The 19,377-nt window shown below is 51.4% G+C and overlaps 1 protein-coding gene across 1 annotated transcript in view; it reads left to right on the top strand.

Moving 5' to 3' along the window:
* The window catches only part of ANKRD52 (ankyrin repeat domain 52), a 36,265-nt gene that overhangs the window by 10,057 nt on the left and 6,831 nt on the right, over positions 1 to 19,377 (top strand). The window contains exons 8-27 of the mRNA XM_056514952.1: positions 116 to 328; positions 1,567 to 1,645; positions 3,021 to 3,135; positions 3,924 to 4,006; positions 4,284 to 4,401; positions 4,876 to 4,944; positions 5,338 to 5,478; positions 5,957 to 6,025; positions 6,620 to 6,731; positions 7,215 to 7,286; positions 8,328 to 8,529; positions 9,498 to 9,585; positions 11,271 to 11,388; positions 13,137 to 13,356; positions 14,428 to 14,515; positions 15,014 to 15,097; positions 15,176 to 15,321; positions 16,729 to 16,811; positions 17,508 to 17,590; positions 18,597 to 18,688. Of these exons, the coding sequence (XP_056370927.1) occupies positions 116 to 328; positions 1,567 to 1,645; positions 3,021 to 3,135; positions 3,924 to 4,006; positions 4,284 to 4,401; positions 4,876 to 4,944; positions 5,338 to 5,478; positions 5,957 to 6,025; positions 6,620 to 6,731; positions 7,215 to 7,286; positions 8,328 to 8,529; positions 9,498 to 9,585; positions 11,271 to 11,388; positions 13,137 to 13,356; positions 14,428 to 14,515; positions 15,014 to 15,097; positions 15,176 to 15,321; positions 16,729 to 16,811; positions 17,508 to 17,590; positions 18,597 to 18,688 (2,275 nt within the window). The remainder of the gene's footprint in view (positions 1 to 115; positions 329 to 1,566; positions 1,646 to 3,020; positions 3,136 to 3,923; positions 4,007 to 4,283; positions 4,402 to 4,875; positions 4,945 to 5,337; positions 5,479 to 5,956; positions 6,026 to 6,619; positions 6,732 to 7,214; positions 7,287 to 8,327; positions 8,530 to 9,497; positions 9,586 to 11,270; positions 11,389 to 13,136; positions 13,357 to 14,427; positions 14,516 to 15,013; positions 15,098 to 15,175; positions 15,322 to 16,728; positions 16,812 to 17,507; positions 17,591 to 18,596; positions 18,689 to 19,377) is intronic.

Genomic DNA, 19,377 nt, shown 5'->3' with positions numbered 1-19,377 from the left:
ACCCCATAAACTCCACAGACCCCAGAACCCCATAAACTCCACAGACCCCCACAAACCCCAGAACTCCACAGACCCCATAGCCCCACAGACCCCATAACCTGCCGTGTCCCCGCAGATCGACGAGCCCAACGCCTTTGGGAACACGGCGCTGCACATCGCCTGTTACATGGGGCAGGACGCGGTGGCCACCGAGCTGGTGAACGTGGGGGCCAACGTCAACCAGCCCAACGAGCGCGGCTTCACCCCGCTGCACTTCGCCGCCGTGTCCACCAACGGCGCGCTGTGCCTCGAGATCCTGGTCAACAACGGTGCCGACGTCAACTTCCAGGTGTGGGGTCTGTGGGATTTAGGGTCTGTGGAGATTGGGGTTTGGGAGATAGGGAAGGTATCGGGGCACTGTGCCTCGAGATCCTGGTCAACAACGGCGCCAATGTCAACTTCCAGGTGTGGGGTTGGGATTGGGGTACAGGGTTTGGAGTCTGTGGGGTCTGTGGGATTGGGGTTTGGGAGATAGAGAGGGTGTTGGAGCGCTGTGCCTCGAGATCCTGGTCAACAACGGCGCCGACGTCAACTTCCAGGTGTGGGGTCTGTGGGATTGGGGTTTGTGAGTGATGGGTCTGTGGGATTGGGGTTTGGGAGATAGGGAAGGTATTGGGGCGCTGTGCCTCGAGATCCTGGTCAATAACGGCGCCAATGTCAACTTCCAGGTGTGGGGTCTGTGGGATTGGGGTACAGGGTTTGGAGTCTGTGGGGTCTGTGGGATTGGAGTTTGGGAGATAGAGAGGGTGTTGGGGCGCTGTGCCTCGAGATCCTGGTCAACTTCCAGGTGTGGGGTCTGTGGGATTGGGGTTTGGGATCTGTGGGATTTGGGGTCTGTGGGATTGGGGTTTGGGATCTGTGGGATTTGGGGTCTGTGGAGATTGGGGTTTGGGAGATAGGGAAGGTATTGGGGCGCTGTGCCTCGAGATCCTGGCGCCAATGTCAGCTTCCAGGTGTGGGGTCTGTGGGGTCTGTGGGGTCTGTGGGATTGGAGTTTGGGGTCTGTGGGATTGGAGTTTGGGGTCTGTGGGATTTGGGGTCTGTGGGGTTTGGGAGATAGGGAAGGTATTGGGGTGCCAGGGTTTGGGGCTTGGGATTGGAGTTTGGGGTCTGTGGGGTTTGGAGGGTTTGGAGTTTGGGAGATGGGGGAGGTGTTGGGGTGCTGTGCTTCGAGATCCTGGTCAACAGCGACGCTGACGTCAGCTTCCAGGTGTGAGGTCTGGGATTTGGGGTTTGGGGTCTGTGGGGTTTGGGATTGGGGTTTGGGGTCTGCAGGATTGGGGTTTGGGGTGCAGATGTGGGGTCTGCAGGGTTTGGGGTGGGAGATGGGGATGGTTTTGGGGTCTGTCTGACCCCTCGGGGTGTATTTGGGTTTTTTTTGATGTTTTGGGGTCTCTCTGTGCCCCTGGGGTGTATTTGGGATGTTTTGGGGTGTATCTGACCCCTCTGGGTGTATTTGGGGTTTTTTTGGGGTGTTTTTGGGGTGTTTTTGGGGTCTGTCTGAGCCGGTTTTGGGTCCTTTCCCAGAGCAAGGAAGGGAAGAGCCCCCTGCACATGGCAGCGATCCACGGCCGCTTCACGCGCTCGCAGATCCTCATCCAGAACGGTCAGTGCGGGAATTCCGGGAATTCCAGGAATGTTGGGAATGTGGGAAATCCCTGCAATGTCTGAAATCCTGGGAATGTGGGGAATCCCAGAATGTTGGGAATGTCAGGAATGTGTGAAACCCCAGGAATGTTGGGAAATCCCTGGAATGTGTGAAATCCTGGGAATGTTTGGAATCCCAGAATGTTGGGAATGTCAGGAATGTGTGAAATCTCTGGAATATCGGGAATTCCCTGGAATGTTGTGAATTTCAGGAGTGTTTGGAATGTTGTGAATGTCAGGAATTTTGGAAGTGTTGGGAATGTCAGGAATTTCATGAATGTGTGAAATCCTGGGAATGTTTGGAATCTCAGGAATGTCGAGAAATCCCTGGAATGTTCAGAATTCCCTGGAATAGTTTGGAATGTTGGGAAATCTCTGGAACGTTGTGAATCCTGGGAATGTTGTGAATTCTGGGAATGTTGTAAATTTTGGGAATGTTGTGGAATCCCTGGAATGTTGTGAATGTTGTGAATGTCAGGAATTCCCTGGAATCCCTAGGAATCCGTGAATCATGTGAATGTTGTGGAATCTCTGGAATGTTGTGAATCCCGTGAATGTTGTGAATCCTGTGAATGCCAGGAATTCCCTGGAATCCCTGGAATTCTGTGAATCCCGTGAATGTTGTGAATCCTGTGAATGTTGTGGAATCTCTGGAACGCTGTGAATCCCGTGAATGTTGTGGAATCCCTGGAATGTTGTGAATCCTGTGAATGCCAGGAATTCCCTGGAATCCCTGGAATTCTGTGAATCCCGTGAATGTTGTGAATCCTGTGAATGTTGTGGAATCTCTGGAACGTTGTGAATCCTGGGAATGTTGTGGAATCTCTGGAACGTTGTGAATCTTGGGAATGTTGTGGAATCCCTGGAATGCTGTGAATCCCGTGAATGTTGTGAATCCTGTGAATGTTGTGGAATCCCTGGAATGTTGTGAATCCTGGGAATGTCAGGAATTCCCTGGAATCCCTGGAATTCTGTGAATCCGGTGAATGTTGTGAATCCTGTGAATGTTGTGGAATCTCTGGAACGTTGTGAATCCTGGGAATGTTGTGGAATCCCTGGAACGCTGTGAATCCCGTGAATGTTGTGAATGTCGGGAATTCCCTGGAATCCCTGGAATTCTGTGAATCCGGTGAATGTTGTGAATCCTGTGAATGTTGTGGAATCCCTGGAATGCTGTGAGTCCTGGGAATGTTGTGAATGTCGGGAATTCCCTGGAATCCCTGGAAATCCGTGAATCCTGTGAGTGCTGTGGAATCCCTGGAACGTGGTGAATCCTGGGAATTCCCTGGAATGCTGTGAATCCCGTGACTGTTGTGCCCCCCCCCGCCCCGCAGGCAGCGAGATCGACTGTGCTGACCGCTTTGGGAACACCCCCCTGCACGTGGCCGCGCGCTACGGACACGAGCTGCTCATCAGCACCCTGATGACCAACGGCGCCGACACCGCCCGGTGAGACACGCGGGGCCTGACAGGGAGCAGAGACGGGGCTTGGGGCCTGGCAGGGAACAGACGGGTCCTGGCAGGGAGCAGAGAGAGCCCTGGGACCTGGCAGGGAACAGACGGGGCCTGCCAGGGAGCAGAGACGGGGCTTGGGGGGGTCCTGGAAACGTTTGGGATTTCGTTGGGACTGTGCTGGGATTTTCCCGAGAATGTTGCTGGGATTCTCCTGCTGCTGATGCTGCCCCAGCCTCATTCCCATTATCCCATTCCCATTCCCATTCCCATTATCCCATTCCCATTATCCCATCCCCATTCCCATTCCTGCTCCCTTGTTCCCATTCCCATTATCCCATTCCCATTCCCGCTCCCTTGTTCCCATTCCCATTATCCCATTCCCTTTCCCATTCCCATTATCCCATCCCCATTCCCCATTCCCATTCCCATTTCTGCTTCCTTGCTCCCATTCCCATTATCCCGTTCCTATTCCCATTATCCCGTTCCCATTCCCATTATCCCATCCCCATTATCCCATTATCCCATTCCCATTATCCCATCCCCATTCCCCATTCCCCATTCCCATTCCCATTTCTTTTCCCTTGTTCCCATTCCCATTATCCCGTTCCCATTCCCATTATCCCATTATCCCGTCCCCATTATCCCATCCCCATTATCCCATCCCCATTATCCCATTATCCCATCCCCATTATGCCATTATCCCGTTCCCATTATCCCATCCCCATTATCCCATTCCCATTCCCATTATCCCATTCCCATCCCTCACCTCTCTCCCTCCCCAGGCGTGGGATCCATGACATGTTCCCTCTGCACCTGGCCGTGCTCTTCGGCTTCTCCGACTGCTGCCGCAAGCTGCTCTCCTCAGGTGAGTGTCACACCTGTGCTGTGTGCCAGCCACACCTGGGCCACCTGGGGACACTGAAATCACCCTGGGGACACCAAAGTGACCCTGGGGACACTGAAATCACCCCTGGGGACACCCAGGTGACCTTGGGGACACCGAAATCACCCTGAGGACACCGAAATCACCCTGGGGACAGCAAAGTGACCTTGGGGACACCAAAGTCACCCCTGATGACACAGAGGTGGCCCTGGTGGCACTCAGGTGACCCTGGTGACAGAGGTGTGTCCCGTGTCCCCAGGGCAGCTGTACAGCATCGTGTCCTCGCTGAGCAACGAGCACGTCCTGTCGGCCGGCTTCGACATCAACACCCCCGATAGCCTGGGCAGGACCTGCCTGCACGCCGCCGCCTCGGGGGGGTGAGACACACACCTGGGGACACACCTGGGGACATGGGGACACACCTGGGGACATGGGGACACACCTGGGGACACAGCTGGGAACAAGGGGACACACCTGGGGATATGGGGATATTGGACATGGGGACATCAACACCCCCGACAGCCTGGGCAGGACCTGCCTGCACGCCGCCGCCTCGGGGGGGCAAGACACACACCTGGGGACACAGCTGGGGACATGGGGACACACCTGGGGACATGGGGATATGGGGATATAGGGATATGAGACATGGGGACACACCTGGGGACACCTGGGGGAACATTTTTGGGTGTCTGGGGACACTTGGGGAACCTTGGTGACCTTTTTTGGTACATGGGGACAGTCTGGGTACCTTGGGGACACTTTGGGTACATTGGTGACCTTTTTGGTACTTGAGGACATTTTTGGGTACCTTGGGGACATTTTTGGGTGCCTGACTCCCGTTTTCCCTGCAGGAACGTGGAATGTCTGAACCTGCTGCTGAGCAGCGGCGCCGACCTGAGGAGGAGAGACAAATTCGGGAGGTGAGGGGGGCCGGGACCCATAGCACCCCAAAATCCAGGGGGAAAAACCTCCTGCAGGGCCTGGAAGGGCTCCAAAGGGTCCTGGGATGGTCCTGGCAGGTTCTGGGTGTCTTGGGAAGGTCCTGGAAGGTTCTTTGTGTTCTGGGAAGGTCCTGGGAGGTTCTGAATGTCCTGGGAAGGTCCTGGAAGGTGCTGGGTGTCCTGGGAATGTCCTGGAAGGTTCTGGGTGTCCTGTGAGGGTCCTGGCAGGTGCTGGGTGTCCTGTGAGGGTCCTGGCAGGCGCTGGGTGTCCTGTGAGGGTCCTGGCAGGTGCTGAGTGTCCTATGAGGGTCCTGGCAGGTGCAGGGGTGCCAGCCCCGCTCAGGTGAGGTCTCAGGCCGTGTGTCCCCACAGGACCCCCCTGCACTACGCGGCCGCCAACGGCAGCTACCAGTGCACGGTGACGCTGCTGACGGCCGGGGCCGCGGTCAACGAGGCCGACGGGAAAGGCTGCACGGCCCTGCACTACGCGGCGGCGTCTGACACCTACCGCAGGTGAGGGACACACCTGGGACAGGGGAGACACCTGGGACAGGTTAGGGAGACACCTGGGACAGGTGAGAGACACCTACTGCAGGTGAGAGACTTGGGAGACACCTGGGACAGGTGAGGGACACACCTCCTGCAGGTGAGGGACACACCTGGGACAGGTGAGGGACACCTACCGCAGGTGAGGGACATGGGACAGGTGAGACACACCTGGGACAGGTGAGACAGCTGGGGGGGCTGCCTTGGACACTTAGCTCAGGTGAGGGACATGGGGCAGGTGAGAGACACCTGGCACTGAGGGCACCACAGACACCTCCTGCAGGTGAGGGGGTGGCATCAGGGTGGGCACTGCTGGCACCTGCCACAGGTGAGACAGGGGGGCCCTATTGGCACCTACCCAAGGTGGCACTCCTGGCACTGGGGGTGGCACAGTGCTGTCCCCTGCCCTTGTCACCAACCCCAGGTGTCTCTGGTGCCATTGCAGGGCAGAGCCCCATGCAGGGAGCAGTGATGAGGAGCCCCTGAAGGAGTCCAGGCTGAAGGAGGCATTTTTGTGAGTGCTGGGCTGGGAACGTACTGGGAATTTACTGGAAATATATTGGGAGCTTACTGGGAATTTGGTGGGAATTTGCTGAGATTTTGGTGGGAATTCGATAGGAATTTTCTGGGAATTTACTGGGAATTTGCTGGGATTATACTGAGATTTTACTGGGAATTTGCTGGAATTTACTAGAAATACTGCTGGGAATTTGATGGCAATTTTACTGGGAATTTGCTGGGATTTTACTCAGATTATGCTGAGATTTTACTGGGAATTTGATGGGAATATCCTGGGAATTTTGTGGGAATTTGCTAAAATTTACTGGGAGTTTTACTGGGAATTTGCTGGGAATTTTGCTAGGAATTTTCTGGGATTTTACTGGGAATTTGCTGTGAGTTCTCTGGGATTTTACTAGGAATTCGCTGGGATTTTACTGGGATTTGCTGGGAATTCTTTCTCCAGAGACAGCAAACGCCCTCTGCCATTCTGGTGCAAACTGTCCCCTCACTTCCACCTAGAAATTCCTGCTCTGGGATTCCAGACCTTTCCCTACAGATCTTTTTCCACCTTTTTCCTTCATTTTTTCCCCACTCTGTGCCATTGCAGCTGTTTGGAATTCCTGCTGGACAACGGTGCTGACCCCTCCCTGCGGGACAAGCAGGGCTACACCGCCGTCCACTACGCGGCTGCCTACGGGAACAGGCAGAACCTGGAGCTGGTGAGGGACCCTGGAAAACAGGGAAAATATTCCCAGGGAATGGGGGAAATATTCCCCAAAAACTGGGAAAATTCCCCCAGAAGAGAGGGAAAATTCCATCCAGGAAAAAGGGAAAATATTCCCAGGAAAAGAGGGAGAATCTCCCAGGGAAGAGGGGAGATTTTGGGATCAGGATTTTTGCCTCTCTCTGGATCGGGAAAATTTGGATTCCTGGAACAGCAGCACTCACAGCCAGTTCGGGGAATGTCACATCCCAAATTTGGGACTTTTGGGATGGGGACTTTTGGGATGGGGACTTTTGGGATGGGGATTTTTATCTCTGCACCCACAGCTGAATTAGGGAATGTCACATCCCAAATATGGGATTTTTGGGATTGGGATTTTTGCCCCTGCACCCACAGCCTGCTCAGGGAATGTCACATCCCACATTTGGGCATTTTTGGGGTCGAGATTTTTGCTGGATTTGTGCTGTTTCCCTTGCAGCTGCTGGAAATGTCGTTTAACTGCCTGGAGGACGTGGAAAGCACCGTCCCAGTCAGCCCTTTGCACTTAGCTGTGAGTTCCTGCAGGTCCTGGGAGGGTCCTGAAAGGGTTCTGGGGTGTCCTGGGATCCTGTTGGGTCATGAAAGGGTTCCCAAAGTGTCTTGATGGGTCCTGGAAGGGTTCCTGGGATATTTTAGGCTTCTGAGGGGTCCTGGGAGGGTCCTGGGATGGTCCTGGAGTGTTTCCAGGGTGTCCTGGGCTCCTGCAGGTCCTGGAAGGGTTCTGGGAGGGACATCTTGAGTACCTGAGGCACGTTTTCGGGGACCTGGGGGACACTTTGGATGCCTGAGGGACATTTTGGATGCTTTGATGGACACTTTTGGCTACCTGAGGGTCACTTAGTCTACCTGGTGACCATTTCAGATTGCTTGGGGAGCACTTTTGGGTACCTGGTGACCATTTCAGTTCACCTGAATAACCTTTACCTCCCTGCAGACCACTTTACCCACCTTGAGGCCCCCAGGAAAGAGGGAAAATTCTCCCAGAAAAAAGGGAAAATCCTTCCAGGAAAGCAGGAAAATATGCCCTGAAAAAGCAGGAAAATTCCTCAGAAAAGAGGGAAAATTCCATCCAGAAAAACAGGGGAAAATATTCCCCAGGGTAGAGGAAAAAAATGCCAGGAAAGTGGGAAAATACTCACAGGGAAACAGGAAAAATCCTCCCCAGGAAAGTGGGAAAAATTCACCCAGAAAAGAGGGAATATCCTTCCAGGAAAACAGGAAAATATTCCCTGAAAAAGCAGGAAAATTCCCCAGAAAAGAGGGAAAATTCCATCCAGGAAAGAGGGAAAATATTCCCAGGAAAAGAGGGAAAATCCCCCTAGGAAGAGGGAAAATCTCCCAGAGAAGAGAGGAGATTTTGGGATCAGGATTTTTCCCTCTGTCTGGATCAAGAAAATTGGGATTTCTGGAGCAGCAACACCCACAGCCATCTTGGGGAACATCACATCCCAAATTTTACCCACTTCCCCCACCTCGGCACCCCTCCACCTCCCTTGGGGACACCTCTAACCCCTCCCCCCGTGTCCCCTGGTGTCCCCCCCGTGTCCCCCAGGCCTACAATGGTCACTGTGAAGCCCTCAAGGCGCTGGCTGAGACGCTGGTGAACCTGGACGTGCGGGACCACAAGGGCCGCACCGCGCTCTACCTGGCCACCGAGCGCGGCTCCAGCGACTGCGTGCAGGTGCTCACCAGCCACGGCGCCTCCGCCCTGGTCAAGGAGAGGAAGAGGAAGTGGACGCCTCTCCACGCTGCAGGTGAGCCCAGAATGCTTTTGGGATGGAAAGTCAAACCAAAATTAAGCATGTCTTGCTGTGGGTTTGGGGGTTTCTGACTTTGCTTCTTTGTTCTTTTCTTCGTTGTTGTTCTTCATCTCTTTTCCTCATCCTTCTTTGCCTCGTCGCTTTTCCTCATCCCTTTCCTCATTTCTTTTCCTCATCCCTTTTTATCAACCCTCTTCTGCTTGTTCTTTCCCTCATCCCTTTTATCCTTCTCCCTCTTTTCTCCATCCCTCTTTTCCTCATCCCTTTGCCTCAATCCCTGTTTGCCTCGTCCATTTTTCCTCATCTCTCTTTCCCCATCCCTTTTTTCCTTATCTCTCTTTTTTCACCCCTTTTCCTCATCTCTCTTTTCCTCATCCCTTTTTCTTGTCCACATTTTCCTCTACACTTTCTTCCTCATCCCTCTTTTCTCATCCTGTTTTTCCTTATCCCTCTTCTCCTCATCCCTCTTTTCCTTGTTTGTTTTTCTCATCCCTCTTCCTCATTTATTTTCCTTCTCCCTATTTTCCTCATCCCTCTTTGCCTTCTCCCTCCTTTCTCAACCCTTTTTTCCTTGTCCCTCTTCTCCTCATTCCTCTTTCCTCATCCCATTTTTCCTCATTCCGATATTCTCATCCCTCTTTTCCTTCTCCCTCTTTTCCTCATCCCTTTTTTCTTCATCTCTCTTTTTCTCATCCCTTCTCATCCCTCTTTTCTTCCTCCATCTTTTCTTCATCCCTATTTTCTCATCCCTCTTTTCCTCCTCCCTCTTTACTCATCCCTTTTCCTTGTTCATTTTCCTCATCCCTCTCTTCCTTATCCCTCTCTTCCTCATCCCTTTTTCTCATCTTTTCCTCATCCCATTTTCCCTCCTTCCTCTTTCCCTCCTCCCATTTTTCCTCGTCCTATTTTTCCTCCTCCCTCTTTCCTCATCCCTCTTTTCCCATCCCTGTCCCTGTTCCCAGCTGCCAACGGGAACACGGATTCCCTGCACCTCCTGATCGACAGCGGGGAGCGCGCGGACATCACCGACGTCATGGACATCCACGGCCAGTGAGTGTCCCCTGAGTGTCCCCTCAGTGTCCACAGGGCCACCATTCCTGATTTTCCCAAACCCTCATTCCCAGTTTTCCCTCAAACCATTCCCACTTTTCCCTCACAATTTTCCCTCCCCACCATTCCCAATTTTCTCTCACCCTATTCCAAACTTTCCCTCACCACCATTCCCAATTTTCCCTCACACAATTCCCAATTTCCCCTCACACCATTCGCAATTTTCCTTCACAATTTTCCCTCACACCGTTCCCGATTTTCCCTCACAACTTTCCCTCATGTAATTCCCGATTTTCCCTCACAATTTTCCCTCATTCCATTCCCAATTTTCCCTCATAATTTTCCCTCACAATTTTCGCTCACCCCATTCACACCTTTCCCTCACACAATTCCCGATTTTCCCTCACCCCATTCCAAATTTTCCCTCACAATTTTCCCTCACGTAATTCCCCATTTTCCCTCACAATTTTCCCTCACACTATTCCCACCTTTTCCTCAACAATTCCGGATTTTTCCCTCACAATTTTCCCTCACCCCATTCCCAATTTTTCCTCACAATTTTTCCTCACCCCATTCCCAACTTTTCCTCACACAATTCCCAATTTTCCCTCATAGTTTTCCCTCACACCATTCCCAATTTCCCCTCACTCCATTCCCAATTTTCCCTCACAATTTTCCCTCACCCCATTCCCAATTTTCCCTCAAAATTTTCCCTCACAATTTTCCCTCACCCCATTCCCAGTTTTCCCTCACGCCATTCCCAACTTTCTCTCACACAATTCCTGATTTTCCCTCACCCCATTCCCAATTTTCCCTTACAATTTTCCCTCACCCCATTCCCAATTTTCCCTTACAATTTTCCCTCACACCATTCCCAATTTTCCCTCACAATTTTCCCTCACACCATTCCCAATTTTCCCTCACCCCATTCCAAATTTTCCCTCACATAATTCCTGATTTTCCCTCTCAATTTTCCATCACACATTCCCAATTTCCCCTCACTCTATTCCCAATTTTCCCTCACAATTTCCCCTCACACCATTCGCAATTTTCCCTCACAATTTTCCCTCACCCCATTCCCAATTTTCCCTCACAATTTTTCCTCATGTAATTCCCAATTTTCCCTCACCCCATTCCCAATTTTCCCTCAAAATTTTCCCTCAAAATTTTCCCTCACAATTTTCCCTCACAGTTTTCCCTCACACCATTCCCAACTTTCCCTCACACAATTCCTGATTTTCCCTCACCCCATTCCCAATTTTCCCTTACAATTTTCCCTCATCCCATTCCCAATTTTCCCTCACAATTTTCCCTCACACCACTCCCAATTTTCCTTCACAATTTTCCCTCACACCATTCCCAATTTTCCCTCACAGTTTTCCCTCACACCATTCCCAACTTTCCCTCACACAATTCCTGATTTTCCCTCACCCCATTCCCAATTTTCCCTTACAATTTTCCCTCATCCCATTCCCAATTTTCCCTCACAATTTCCCCTCACCCCATTCCCACCTTTCCCTCACACAATTCCCGATTTTCCCTCACCCCATTCCCAATTTCCCCCTCACAATTTCCCCTCACGTATTTCCCAATTTCCCCCTCACAATTTCCCCTCGCACCATTCCCAATTTTCCCTCACCCCATTCCCAATTTTCCCCCTCACAATTCCCGGATTTCCTCACCAGGACCCCGCTGATGCTGGCCATCATGAACGGCCACGTGGACTGCGTCCATCTGCTGCTGGACAAGGGATCCACGGCCGACGCCGCCGACAAGAGGGGCCGGACGGCGCTGCACCGCGGGGTGAGGCCTGCTGAACGCGGGCGAAGGGATAAAAACGGAAAGGGATAAAAATCTGGAATGCGGTGGGGATTTACTGAAAAAGTGATAAAACGTTGGAATTGTCTGCTTGGGGTGAGGATTTACTGAAAAAGTGATAAAATTCTGGAATGGTCTCAGTGAGGTGAAGATTTACTGAATGAGTGATAAAATTCTGGAGTGGTCTCGATGAGGTGAAGATTTACTGAATTAGTGATAAAATACTGGAATTGCCGGTCTGTGGTGAGGATTTGCTGGAAAAGTGATAAAATGCTAAAAATCAAAAGTGTCAAATACTGGAATTGTCGGTCTGGGGTGAGGATTTGCTGGAAAAGGGATAAAATGCTAAAAATCAAAAGTATCAAATTCTAGAGTTTGCGGTCTGGGGTGAGGATTTGCTGGAAAAGGGATAAAATGCTAAAAATCAAAAGTATCAAATTCTAGAATTGTCAGTCTGGGGTGAGGATTTGCTAAAAAAGTGATAAAATGCTAAAAATCAAAAGTGTCAAATTCTAGAATTGTCAGTCTGGGGTGAGGATTTACAGAAAGAATTATAAAATACTAAAATTGTCTTCTTGGGATGAGGATTTACTGAAAATGGGATAAAATGCTAAACATGAAAAGTGGTGAAATTCTGGAATTGTCTGTCTGGGGTGAAGATTTAGTGAAAGGGTGATAAAGTATTAGTATTGTTTGTCTGGGGTGAGGTTTTACTGAAAAAGGGATAAAATACTAAAATTGAAAAGTGATAAAATTCTGGAATGGTCTGCCTGGGGTGAGGATTTAGATTCTGTGAATTCTGTGTATTTGGGGATTCTGGGAATTCTGGGAAGCAGGATTTTGGATATTTTAATGCCCCAAACCCCCATGCAGTGATGTGATATCACAATAGCAGCAGGATTTTGGGTGTTCTGATACCCTAAACCACCAAAGGTGATATGATAATCATGATAGCAGCAGGATTTTGGATATTTTAATGCCCCAAACCCCATTTCAGTGATATGATATCACAATAGCAGCAGCATTTTGGATATTTTAATTCCCCAATCCACCACACAATGATGTGATACCACAACAGCAGCAGCATTTTGGATATTTTAATTCCCCAATCCACCACACAATGATGTGATATCACGATAGCAGCAGGATTTTGGAAATTTTAATGCCCCAAACCCCCATTCAGTGATGTGATATCATGACAGCTGCAGCATTTTGGATATTTTAATGCCCCAATCCACCACACAATGATGTGATACCACAATAGCAGCAGGATTTTGGATATTTTAATGCCCCAAACCCCCATTCAGTGATGTGATATCATGACAGCAGCAGCATTTTGGGTGTTGTGCCACCACAGGGTGATGTGATATCAAGACAGCAGCAGCATTTTGGATATTTTAATTCCCCAATCCACCACACAATGATATGATATGATATGATATGATATGATATGATATGATATCACAACAGCAGCAGCATTTTGGATATTTTAATTCCCCAATCCACCACACTATGATATGATATGATATGATATGATATGATATGATATGATATGATATCACAACAGCAGCAGCATTTTGGATATTTTAATTCCCAAAACCACCACACAGTGATGTGATATCATGACAGCAGCAGCATTTTGGGTTTCCTCATGCCCCGAACCCCCACCCAATGCTATGATATCCCGATATGATATCAGGATTTTGGGTTTTCTCTCCCCCCCGTGCCCCCAGGCCGTGACAGGCTGCGAGGATTGCCTGGCTGCTCTGCTGGACCACGATGCCTTCGTCCTGTGCCGCGATTTCAAGGGCCGGACCCCGATCCACTTCGCCTCGGCCTGCGGCCACCTGGAGGTGCTGAGGACCCTGCTGCAGGCAGCGCTGTCCACCGACCCCCTGGACTCCGTGGTGGACTACAGCGGCTACTCCCCCATGCACTGGGCTTCTTACAGTGGTGAGAGGCTTGGGGGCAGAATTGGTGGGCAGAGAGTGATGGGCAGGGAGTCATGTATGGGCAGGGATTGATGGGCAGGGATTGATTTATGGGCAGGGATTGGTGGGCAGGGATTGATTTATGGGCAGGGATTGGTGGGCAGAGAGTGATTTATGGACAGGGATTGATGTAAAGGCAGTGATTGATGGGCAGGGATTGATGGGCAGGGAGTCATTGATGGGCAGGGATTGATGGGCAGAAAGTGATTTATGGACAGGGATTGATGGGCAGGGAGTCATTGATGGGCAGGGAGTCATTTATGGGCAGGGATTGATGGGCAGAGAGTCATTTATGGGCAGGGATTGATGGGCAGGGATTGATGGGCAGAAAGTGATTTATGGACAGGGATTGATGGGCAGGGATTTCTAGACTGAGATGTATGGACAGGGATTGATGGGCAGAGAGTGATTTATGGACAAAGAGTGATTTGTGGGCAGGGATTTATGGACAGGGATTGATGGATAGAGATTTATGGACTGAGGTGTATGGACTGATATTTATGGACTGAGATGTATGGATTGAGATTTATGGACTAATATTAAGGGACTGAGACTGATGGGCAGGATTTATGGGCTGAGATTTATGGACAGAGGTTTATGGACAGAGAGTGATTGATGGGCAGGGATTTCTGGACTGAGATGTATGGACTGATTATATGGACTGAGATGTATGAGTTGAGATTTATGGACTGATATTAATGGATTGAGTTTTATGGACTGCGATTTATGGACAGGGATTTATGGACAGAGATTTAAAAAAATCACCAAAAAAAAAAAAAAAAAAAAAATCACAAAAAAAGCCACAAAAAATTCACAAAAAACCCACAAAAAAGTCATCAAAAATAAACAAAGAAAAAATCACAAAAATCACCAAAAAAAATCACCAAAAAATCACTGCTCAGAATCCCCATCCCTGAAGTGTCCACTGGAGCTAGCACTCAGGGCTGGGGGTCAATCCCAGCTTGGATGATGTGGGAGGGAATTTTGGGATTCTGGGATTCAGGGAATTCTCTGCTGTCCCCTCTCTCCTCAGGGCACGAAGATTGTCTTGAATTGTTACTTGAACACAACCCGTTTGCATACCTTGAAGGAAACCCCTTTACTCCATTGCACTGTGCAGTGTAAGTGACAGCCCAGAATAATCAGGGTTGGAGCCCCTGACAGGGGACTTTTACTCCAAAATAATTCAGATGTGGAGCCCCTAAAAGGGATGTTTTACCCCAAAATAATTCAGGGTTGGAGCCCCTAACAGGGGAGTTTTACCCCAAAAATAATTCAGGGTTGGAGCCCCTGAAAGGGACGTTTTACCCAAAAAATAATTCCAACAATTCCAGGTCTTGGAATCTCTGGGATGTGCTGAAAGGGGAGTTTTACTCCAGAAATTCCAGGCATTGGAACCCCTGAAAGGGGAGTTTTGCCCCAGATAACTCCGGGCCTGGGAGACCCTGGGATATTCAGAAAAGGGTTTTTTTTTACCCCAGAAATTCTTTGGAGTCCCTGAGGATGTTCAGTAAAGTTTTTTTTACCCCAGAAATTCCTGGGAGCCCTGGGGATGTTGTCCTCCCACCCCAGCCCTGCCCATCCCTTCCCTCACTCCCCTCTGCTCCCTTTCCCCCCAGAATTAACAACCAGGACGGCACTGCTGAAATGCTGGTGGAAGCATTAGGTGCCAAGATTGTTAATAGCAGAGATGCCAAAGGAAGGTGAGTGTCCCCTCCCTGTCCCCTCCCCGGGCTCTGTCCCCTCCTGCTGCTGCCTCTGACAGGATCTTGGCTCCCCAGGACCCCCCTTCACGCTGCTGCCTTCGCAGACAACGTCCATGGTTTACAGCTGCTCCTGCGCCACCAGGCCGAGGTGGACACAGCGGACAAGCTGGGCAGGACCCCCCTGATGGTGGCGTCGGAGAACGGGCACACGGCGGCAGTGGGTGGGTGGGGACCCTCGTGTCACCTCTGAGTCACCTCTGGGTCACCTCTGTCCTCTGTGTCACTCCTGTGTCACCCCTGATGGTGGCGTCGGAGAACGGGCACACGGCGGCAGTGGGTGGGTGGGGACCCTCGTGTCACCTCTGTCACCTCTGGGTCACCTCTGTCCTCTGTGTCACCCCTTTGTCACCTCTGTGTCACCCCTGATGGTGGCATCAGAGAACGGGCACACGGCGGCAGTGGGTGGGTGGGGACCCTCGTGTCACCCCTGAGTCACCTCTGGGTCACCTCTGTCCTCTGTGTCATCTCTGTGTCACCCCTGATGGTGGCATCAGAGAACGGGCACACGGCGGCAGTGGGTGGGTGGGGACCCTCGTGTCACCTCTGAGTCACCTCTGGGTCACCTCTGTCCTCTGTGTCACCCCTGTGTCACCTCTGTGTCACCCCTGATGGTGGCGTCAGAGAACGGGCACACGGCGGCAGTGGGTGGGTGGGGACCCTCGTGTCACCCCTGGGTCACCTCTGGGTCACCTCTGTCCTCTGGGTCACCCCTGTGTCACCTCTGGGTCACCCCTGAGTCACCTCTGGGTCACCTCTGTCCTCTGTGTCACCTCTGTGTCACCTCTGTGTCACCCCTGAGTCACCTCTGGGTCACCTCTGTCCTCTGTGTCACCCCTGTGTCACCTCTGTGTCACCCCTGATGGTGGTGTCAGAGAACGGGCACACGGCGGCAGTGGGTGGGTGGGGACCCTCGTGTCACCCCTGGGTCACCTTTGGGTCACCCCTGTGTCACTTCTGGGTCACTCCGGTGTCACCTGTGTCACCCCTGATGGTGGCATCAGAGAACGGGCACACGGCGGCAGTGGGTGGGTGGGGACCCTCGTGTCACCCTTGGATCACCTCTGTGTCACCTCTGGGTCACCTCTGTCCTCTGTGTCACCTCTGGGTCACCCCTGTGTCACTTCTGGGTCACCCCTGTGTCACCTGTGTCACCCCTGATGGTGGCGTTGGAGAACGGGCACACGGCGGCAGTGGGTGGGTGGGGACCCTCGTGTCACCTCTGGGTCACCTCTGTGTCACCCTCATGTCACCTCTATGTCACCCCTGGGTCACCTCCTCTTTGTGTCACCCTGGGATACCCCTGGGACAGCTCTGGGTCACGTCTGTGTCACCCCTGTGTCATCTCTGTATCCCCTCTGTGTCACCTCTGGGACACCCCTGGATCACCTCTCTGTGTCACCATGGGTCACCTTGGGCAGTTTTGGGTAGCTCTGGTGGCAGCCACTTGTGGGGACATTTTGAGGCTCCTCCCCGAGCCTGGAGCCTGCAGGGACAGATCTGTCCCCTCTCCTTGGGACATTTGGGGACATTCTGAGGCTCCTCCTCATCACTTTCTCTCCTTCTTGCAGAGTTCCTGCTGTTCCAAGCTAAAGCAAATATAACTGTGCTGGATGTCAACAAGAACACAGCTCTTCACCTGGCCTGCAGCAAGGTGGGACAAGGCTGGCACTGCCTCTGTGTCACCTCTGTGTCACCCTCGTGTCCCCCTGGGTGGTTTTGGGCAGCTCAGGTGGCACAGAGTCATAAATACTGTGGTGGTAGTTTTAATTTTTATTGGGTATTGAAGTAGACAGTGCAGAAATTATTATTATTATTAGTAGTAGTAGTAGTAGTATTAGTATTATTAGTATTATTATTACAATTAACACATATATGTTTATTTTTAATTATTTTTTTAATACTGATATGAGGCTTAGTTAATTAGACAAAACTCCCAAAATTCCAGGGAGCTGGAGGTGTCCCAGGATGGGCTGGGATGAGTTTTTGAGGCAGTCTGGGATACTGGGAGGTGTCCAGGGATAACTGGGATGAGTTTTTGGGGCAAACTGGACGAAGGGCAGGCTCCAACCCAAATGATTTTTATGGTCACTTCCAAACCAAATGATTTTTATGGTTACTCCCAACCAAAATGATTTTTCTGGTATTTTCCAACCCAAATGATTTTTCTGTTCACTCCCAACCCAAACCATGCCATGGTGAGAACTAGAGGCTTGTGCTCAGTTTTTCCACACCAAGGAAGACAAAGGGGAAGGAAAAAAAAGCCAAAAGCTGGGGGAGGAGAGCAGGTTTAGGGAATGGTTCCACAGCCACGTCCTGCCCTCCTCACCCTGCTCCCCTCTCCTGCCAGGGCCATGAAAAGTGTGCCTTGTTGATCCTGGGGGAAACCCAAGACCTTGGCCTTATCAATGCAAGTAACAGTGCTCTGCAGATGTGAGTATTTGCACAGCTGGCTGGGATTCGGGGAAAATCTGGGAAATGTGGGAATGGGTGAGCTCAGGAGCAGCTGAGCCTGGAGCAGCCTCCAGCCTGCCCTTGGAGGGGTGTTGTGTGGGGTTTGGGGTGGAGTTTTGGGGTTGTGACTGTCCTGCTATGGAGGACAGGTGTCTGCCAATAAAGGCAGGAGCTTCTCTTTGAAATGGAGAATGTAAACCCCCTCCCTCCAAATTATTATTATAACTTTGAAATTAAGGGGCTCTCAGGCAAAGATAGGGGAATTAGGAATAACAGTTCTTTACTAGGAAAATTAAAATAGAAATGCAGTATTACACAGAACAATCCCAAACCCTGCCAGAGTCAGAATCCAAGCTGACACCCGTCAGTCAGTCAGGGTGTTGGCACAGTCCCATTCAATGGTGGCTGCATCCTCCTGCAGTGGCAGATGTGGTTCAGCTGGAGCAGGGTTGCAGTTTCCTCTGAAGCTCCAGGGATGATGTGGAAAGGTCTGGCTTTCCTCTGGAATCCAGTGGGAAGATGGATAACTTGCTGTCCCAAATCTCAGTTTTTATCTGGGTAGGAAAGGCTTGGCTCCTCCCCTGGCTGGAGCATCTCCCAGTGGGATGATGGAATTTTATCAGTCATGCCCTGGGACTCACTGGCCATGAACAGGAGATATCTCCTGGAGGGAGGACGGGCTGTGGGAAGATAAAGATGATTGCCCAGCTGGTTTAAAGATGGCCCATTAGCAGATAATGTGTGCCAGGAGATCAGGGTCACTGCCCCAGCTGGTTTAACACCTGGCCCATTAACAGGAGATATCTCCTGGAGGGAGGATGGGCTGTGAAAAAGATAAAGATGATTGCCCCAGCTGGTTTAAAGGTGGCCCATTAGCAGCTAATATGTGCCATGGAGATAAGGAATCACTACCCCAGCAGACGGGGACAGAATCCACATTTCTGGCCACATCTCCCAGCCCCTGAGCCCTCTCTGCCCTCCCCAGGCCGCTGCACATCGCGGCGCGGAACGGCCTGGCCTCCGTGGTGCAGGCGCTGCTCAGCCGAGGGGCCACCGTGCTGGCTGTGGATGAAGAAGGTGGGTGTGCCCCGGGGGTCCTGGGGGGTTTGGGGGTTCCTCTGGGGGCTTTCTGTGTTCCTGGGAAGGGCCCAGAGCCCGGGGAATGCTCAGGCACAGCCACCCAAAGCAGCGTCCCTGGCCAAAGGTTCTGTTGCCAAATGATCCCCTCCTGAATCATGCTGTCCTAGAGACACTTCCCAAATCATTCCAAGTCATCCTGTCCCAAATCATCCCTGTCCCAGAAACACTTCCCAAATCATCCCAAATCATCCTGTCCCAAATCATCCCTATCCCAGAAACACTTCCCAAATCATCTTGTCCCAAAAGCACTTCCCAAGTCATCCCAAATCATCCCTGTCCCAGAAACACTTCCCAAATCATTCCTTCCCAAATAATCCCCTCCCAAACCACAACCATCCAAATCAGGCCCTTCACGACCTCAATCCCACACCCCAATCCCCCCATCCCACACCCCAATTCCCCAATTTCCACACTCCAATCCCACACCCATCCCATTACTCCACACCCCAATTCCCCGTAACCCCATACTCCCCACGCTGTCCCCCCAACCCTGACCCCTGTGTCCCCCCAGGCCACACCCCAATCCCACACCCCAAACCCCAATTCCCCATAACCCCACACCCCCCATGCTCTCCCCCCAACCCTGACCCCTGTGTCTCTCCAGGCCACACCCCAATCCCACACCC

The sequence above is a fragment of the Oenanthe melanoleuca genome, linkage group LGE22, assembly GCF_029582105.1.
Source record: "Oenanthe melanoleuca isolate GR-GAL-2019-014 linkage group LGE22, OMel1.0, whole genome shotgun sequence".
Classification (NCBI taxonomy): Eukaryota; Metazoa; Chordata; class Aves; order Passeriformes; family Muscicapidae; genus Oenanthe; species Oenanthe melanoleuca.
The sequence above is the reverse complement of the archived record's forward strand: the minus strand, read 5'-3'. Positions and strand labels throughout refer to the sequence as shown.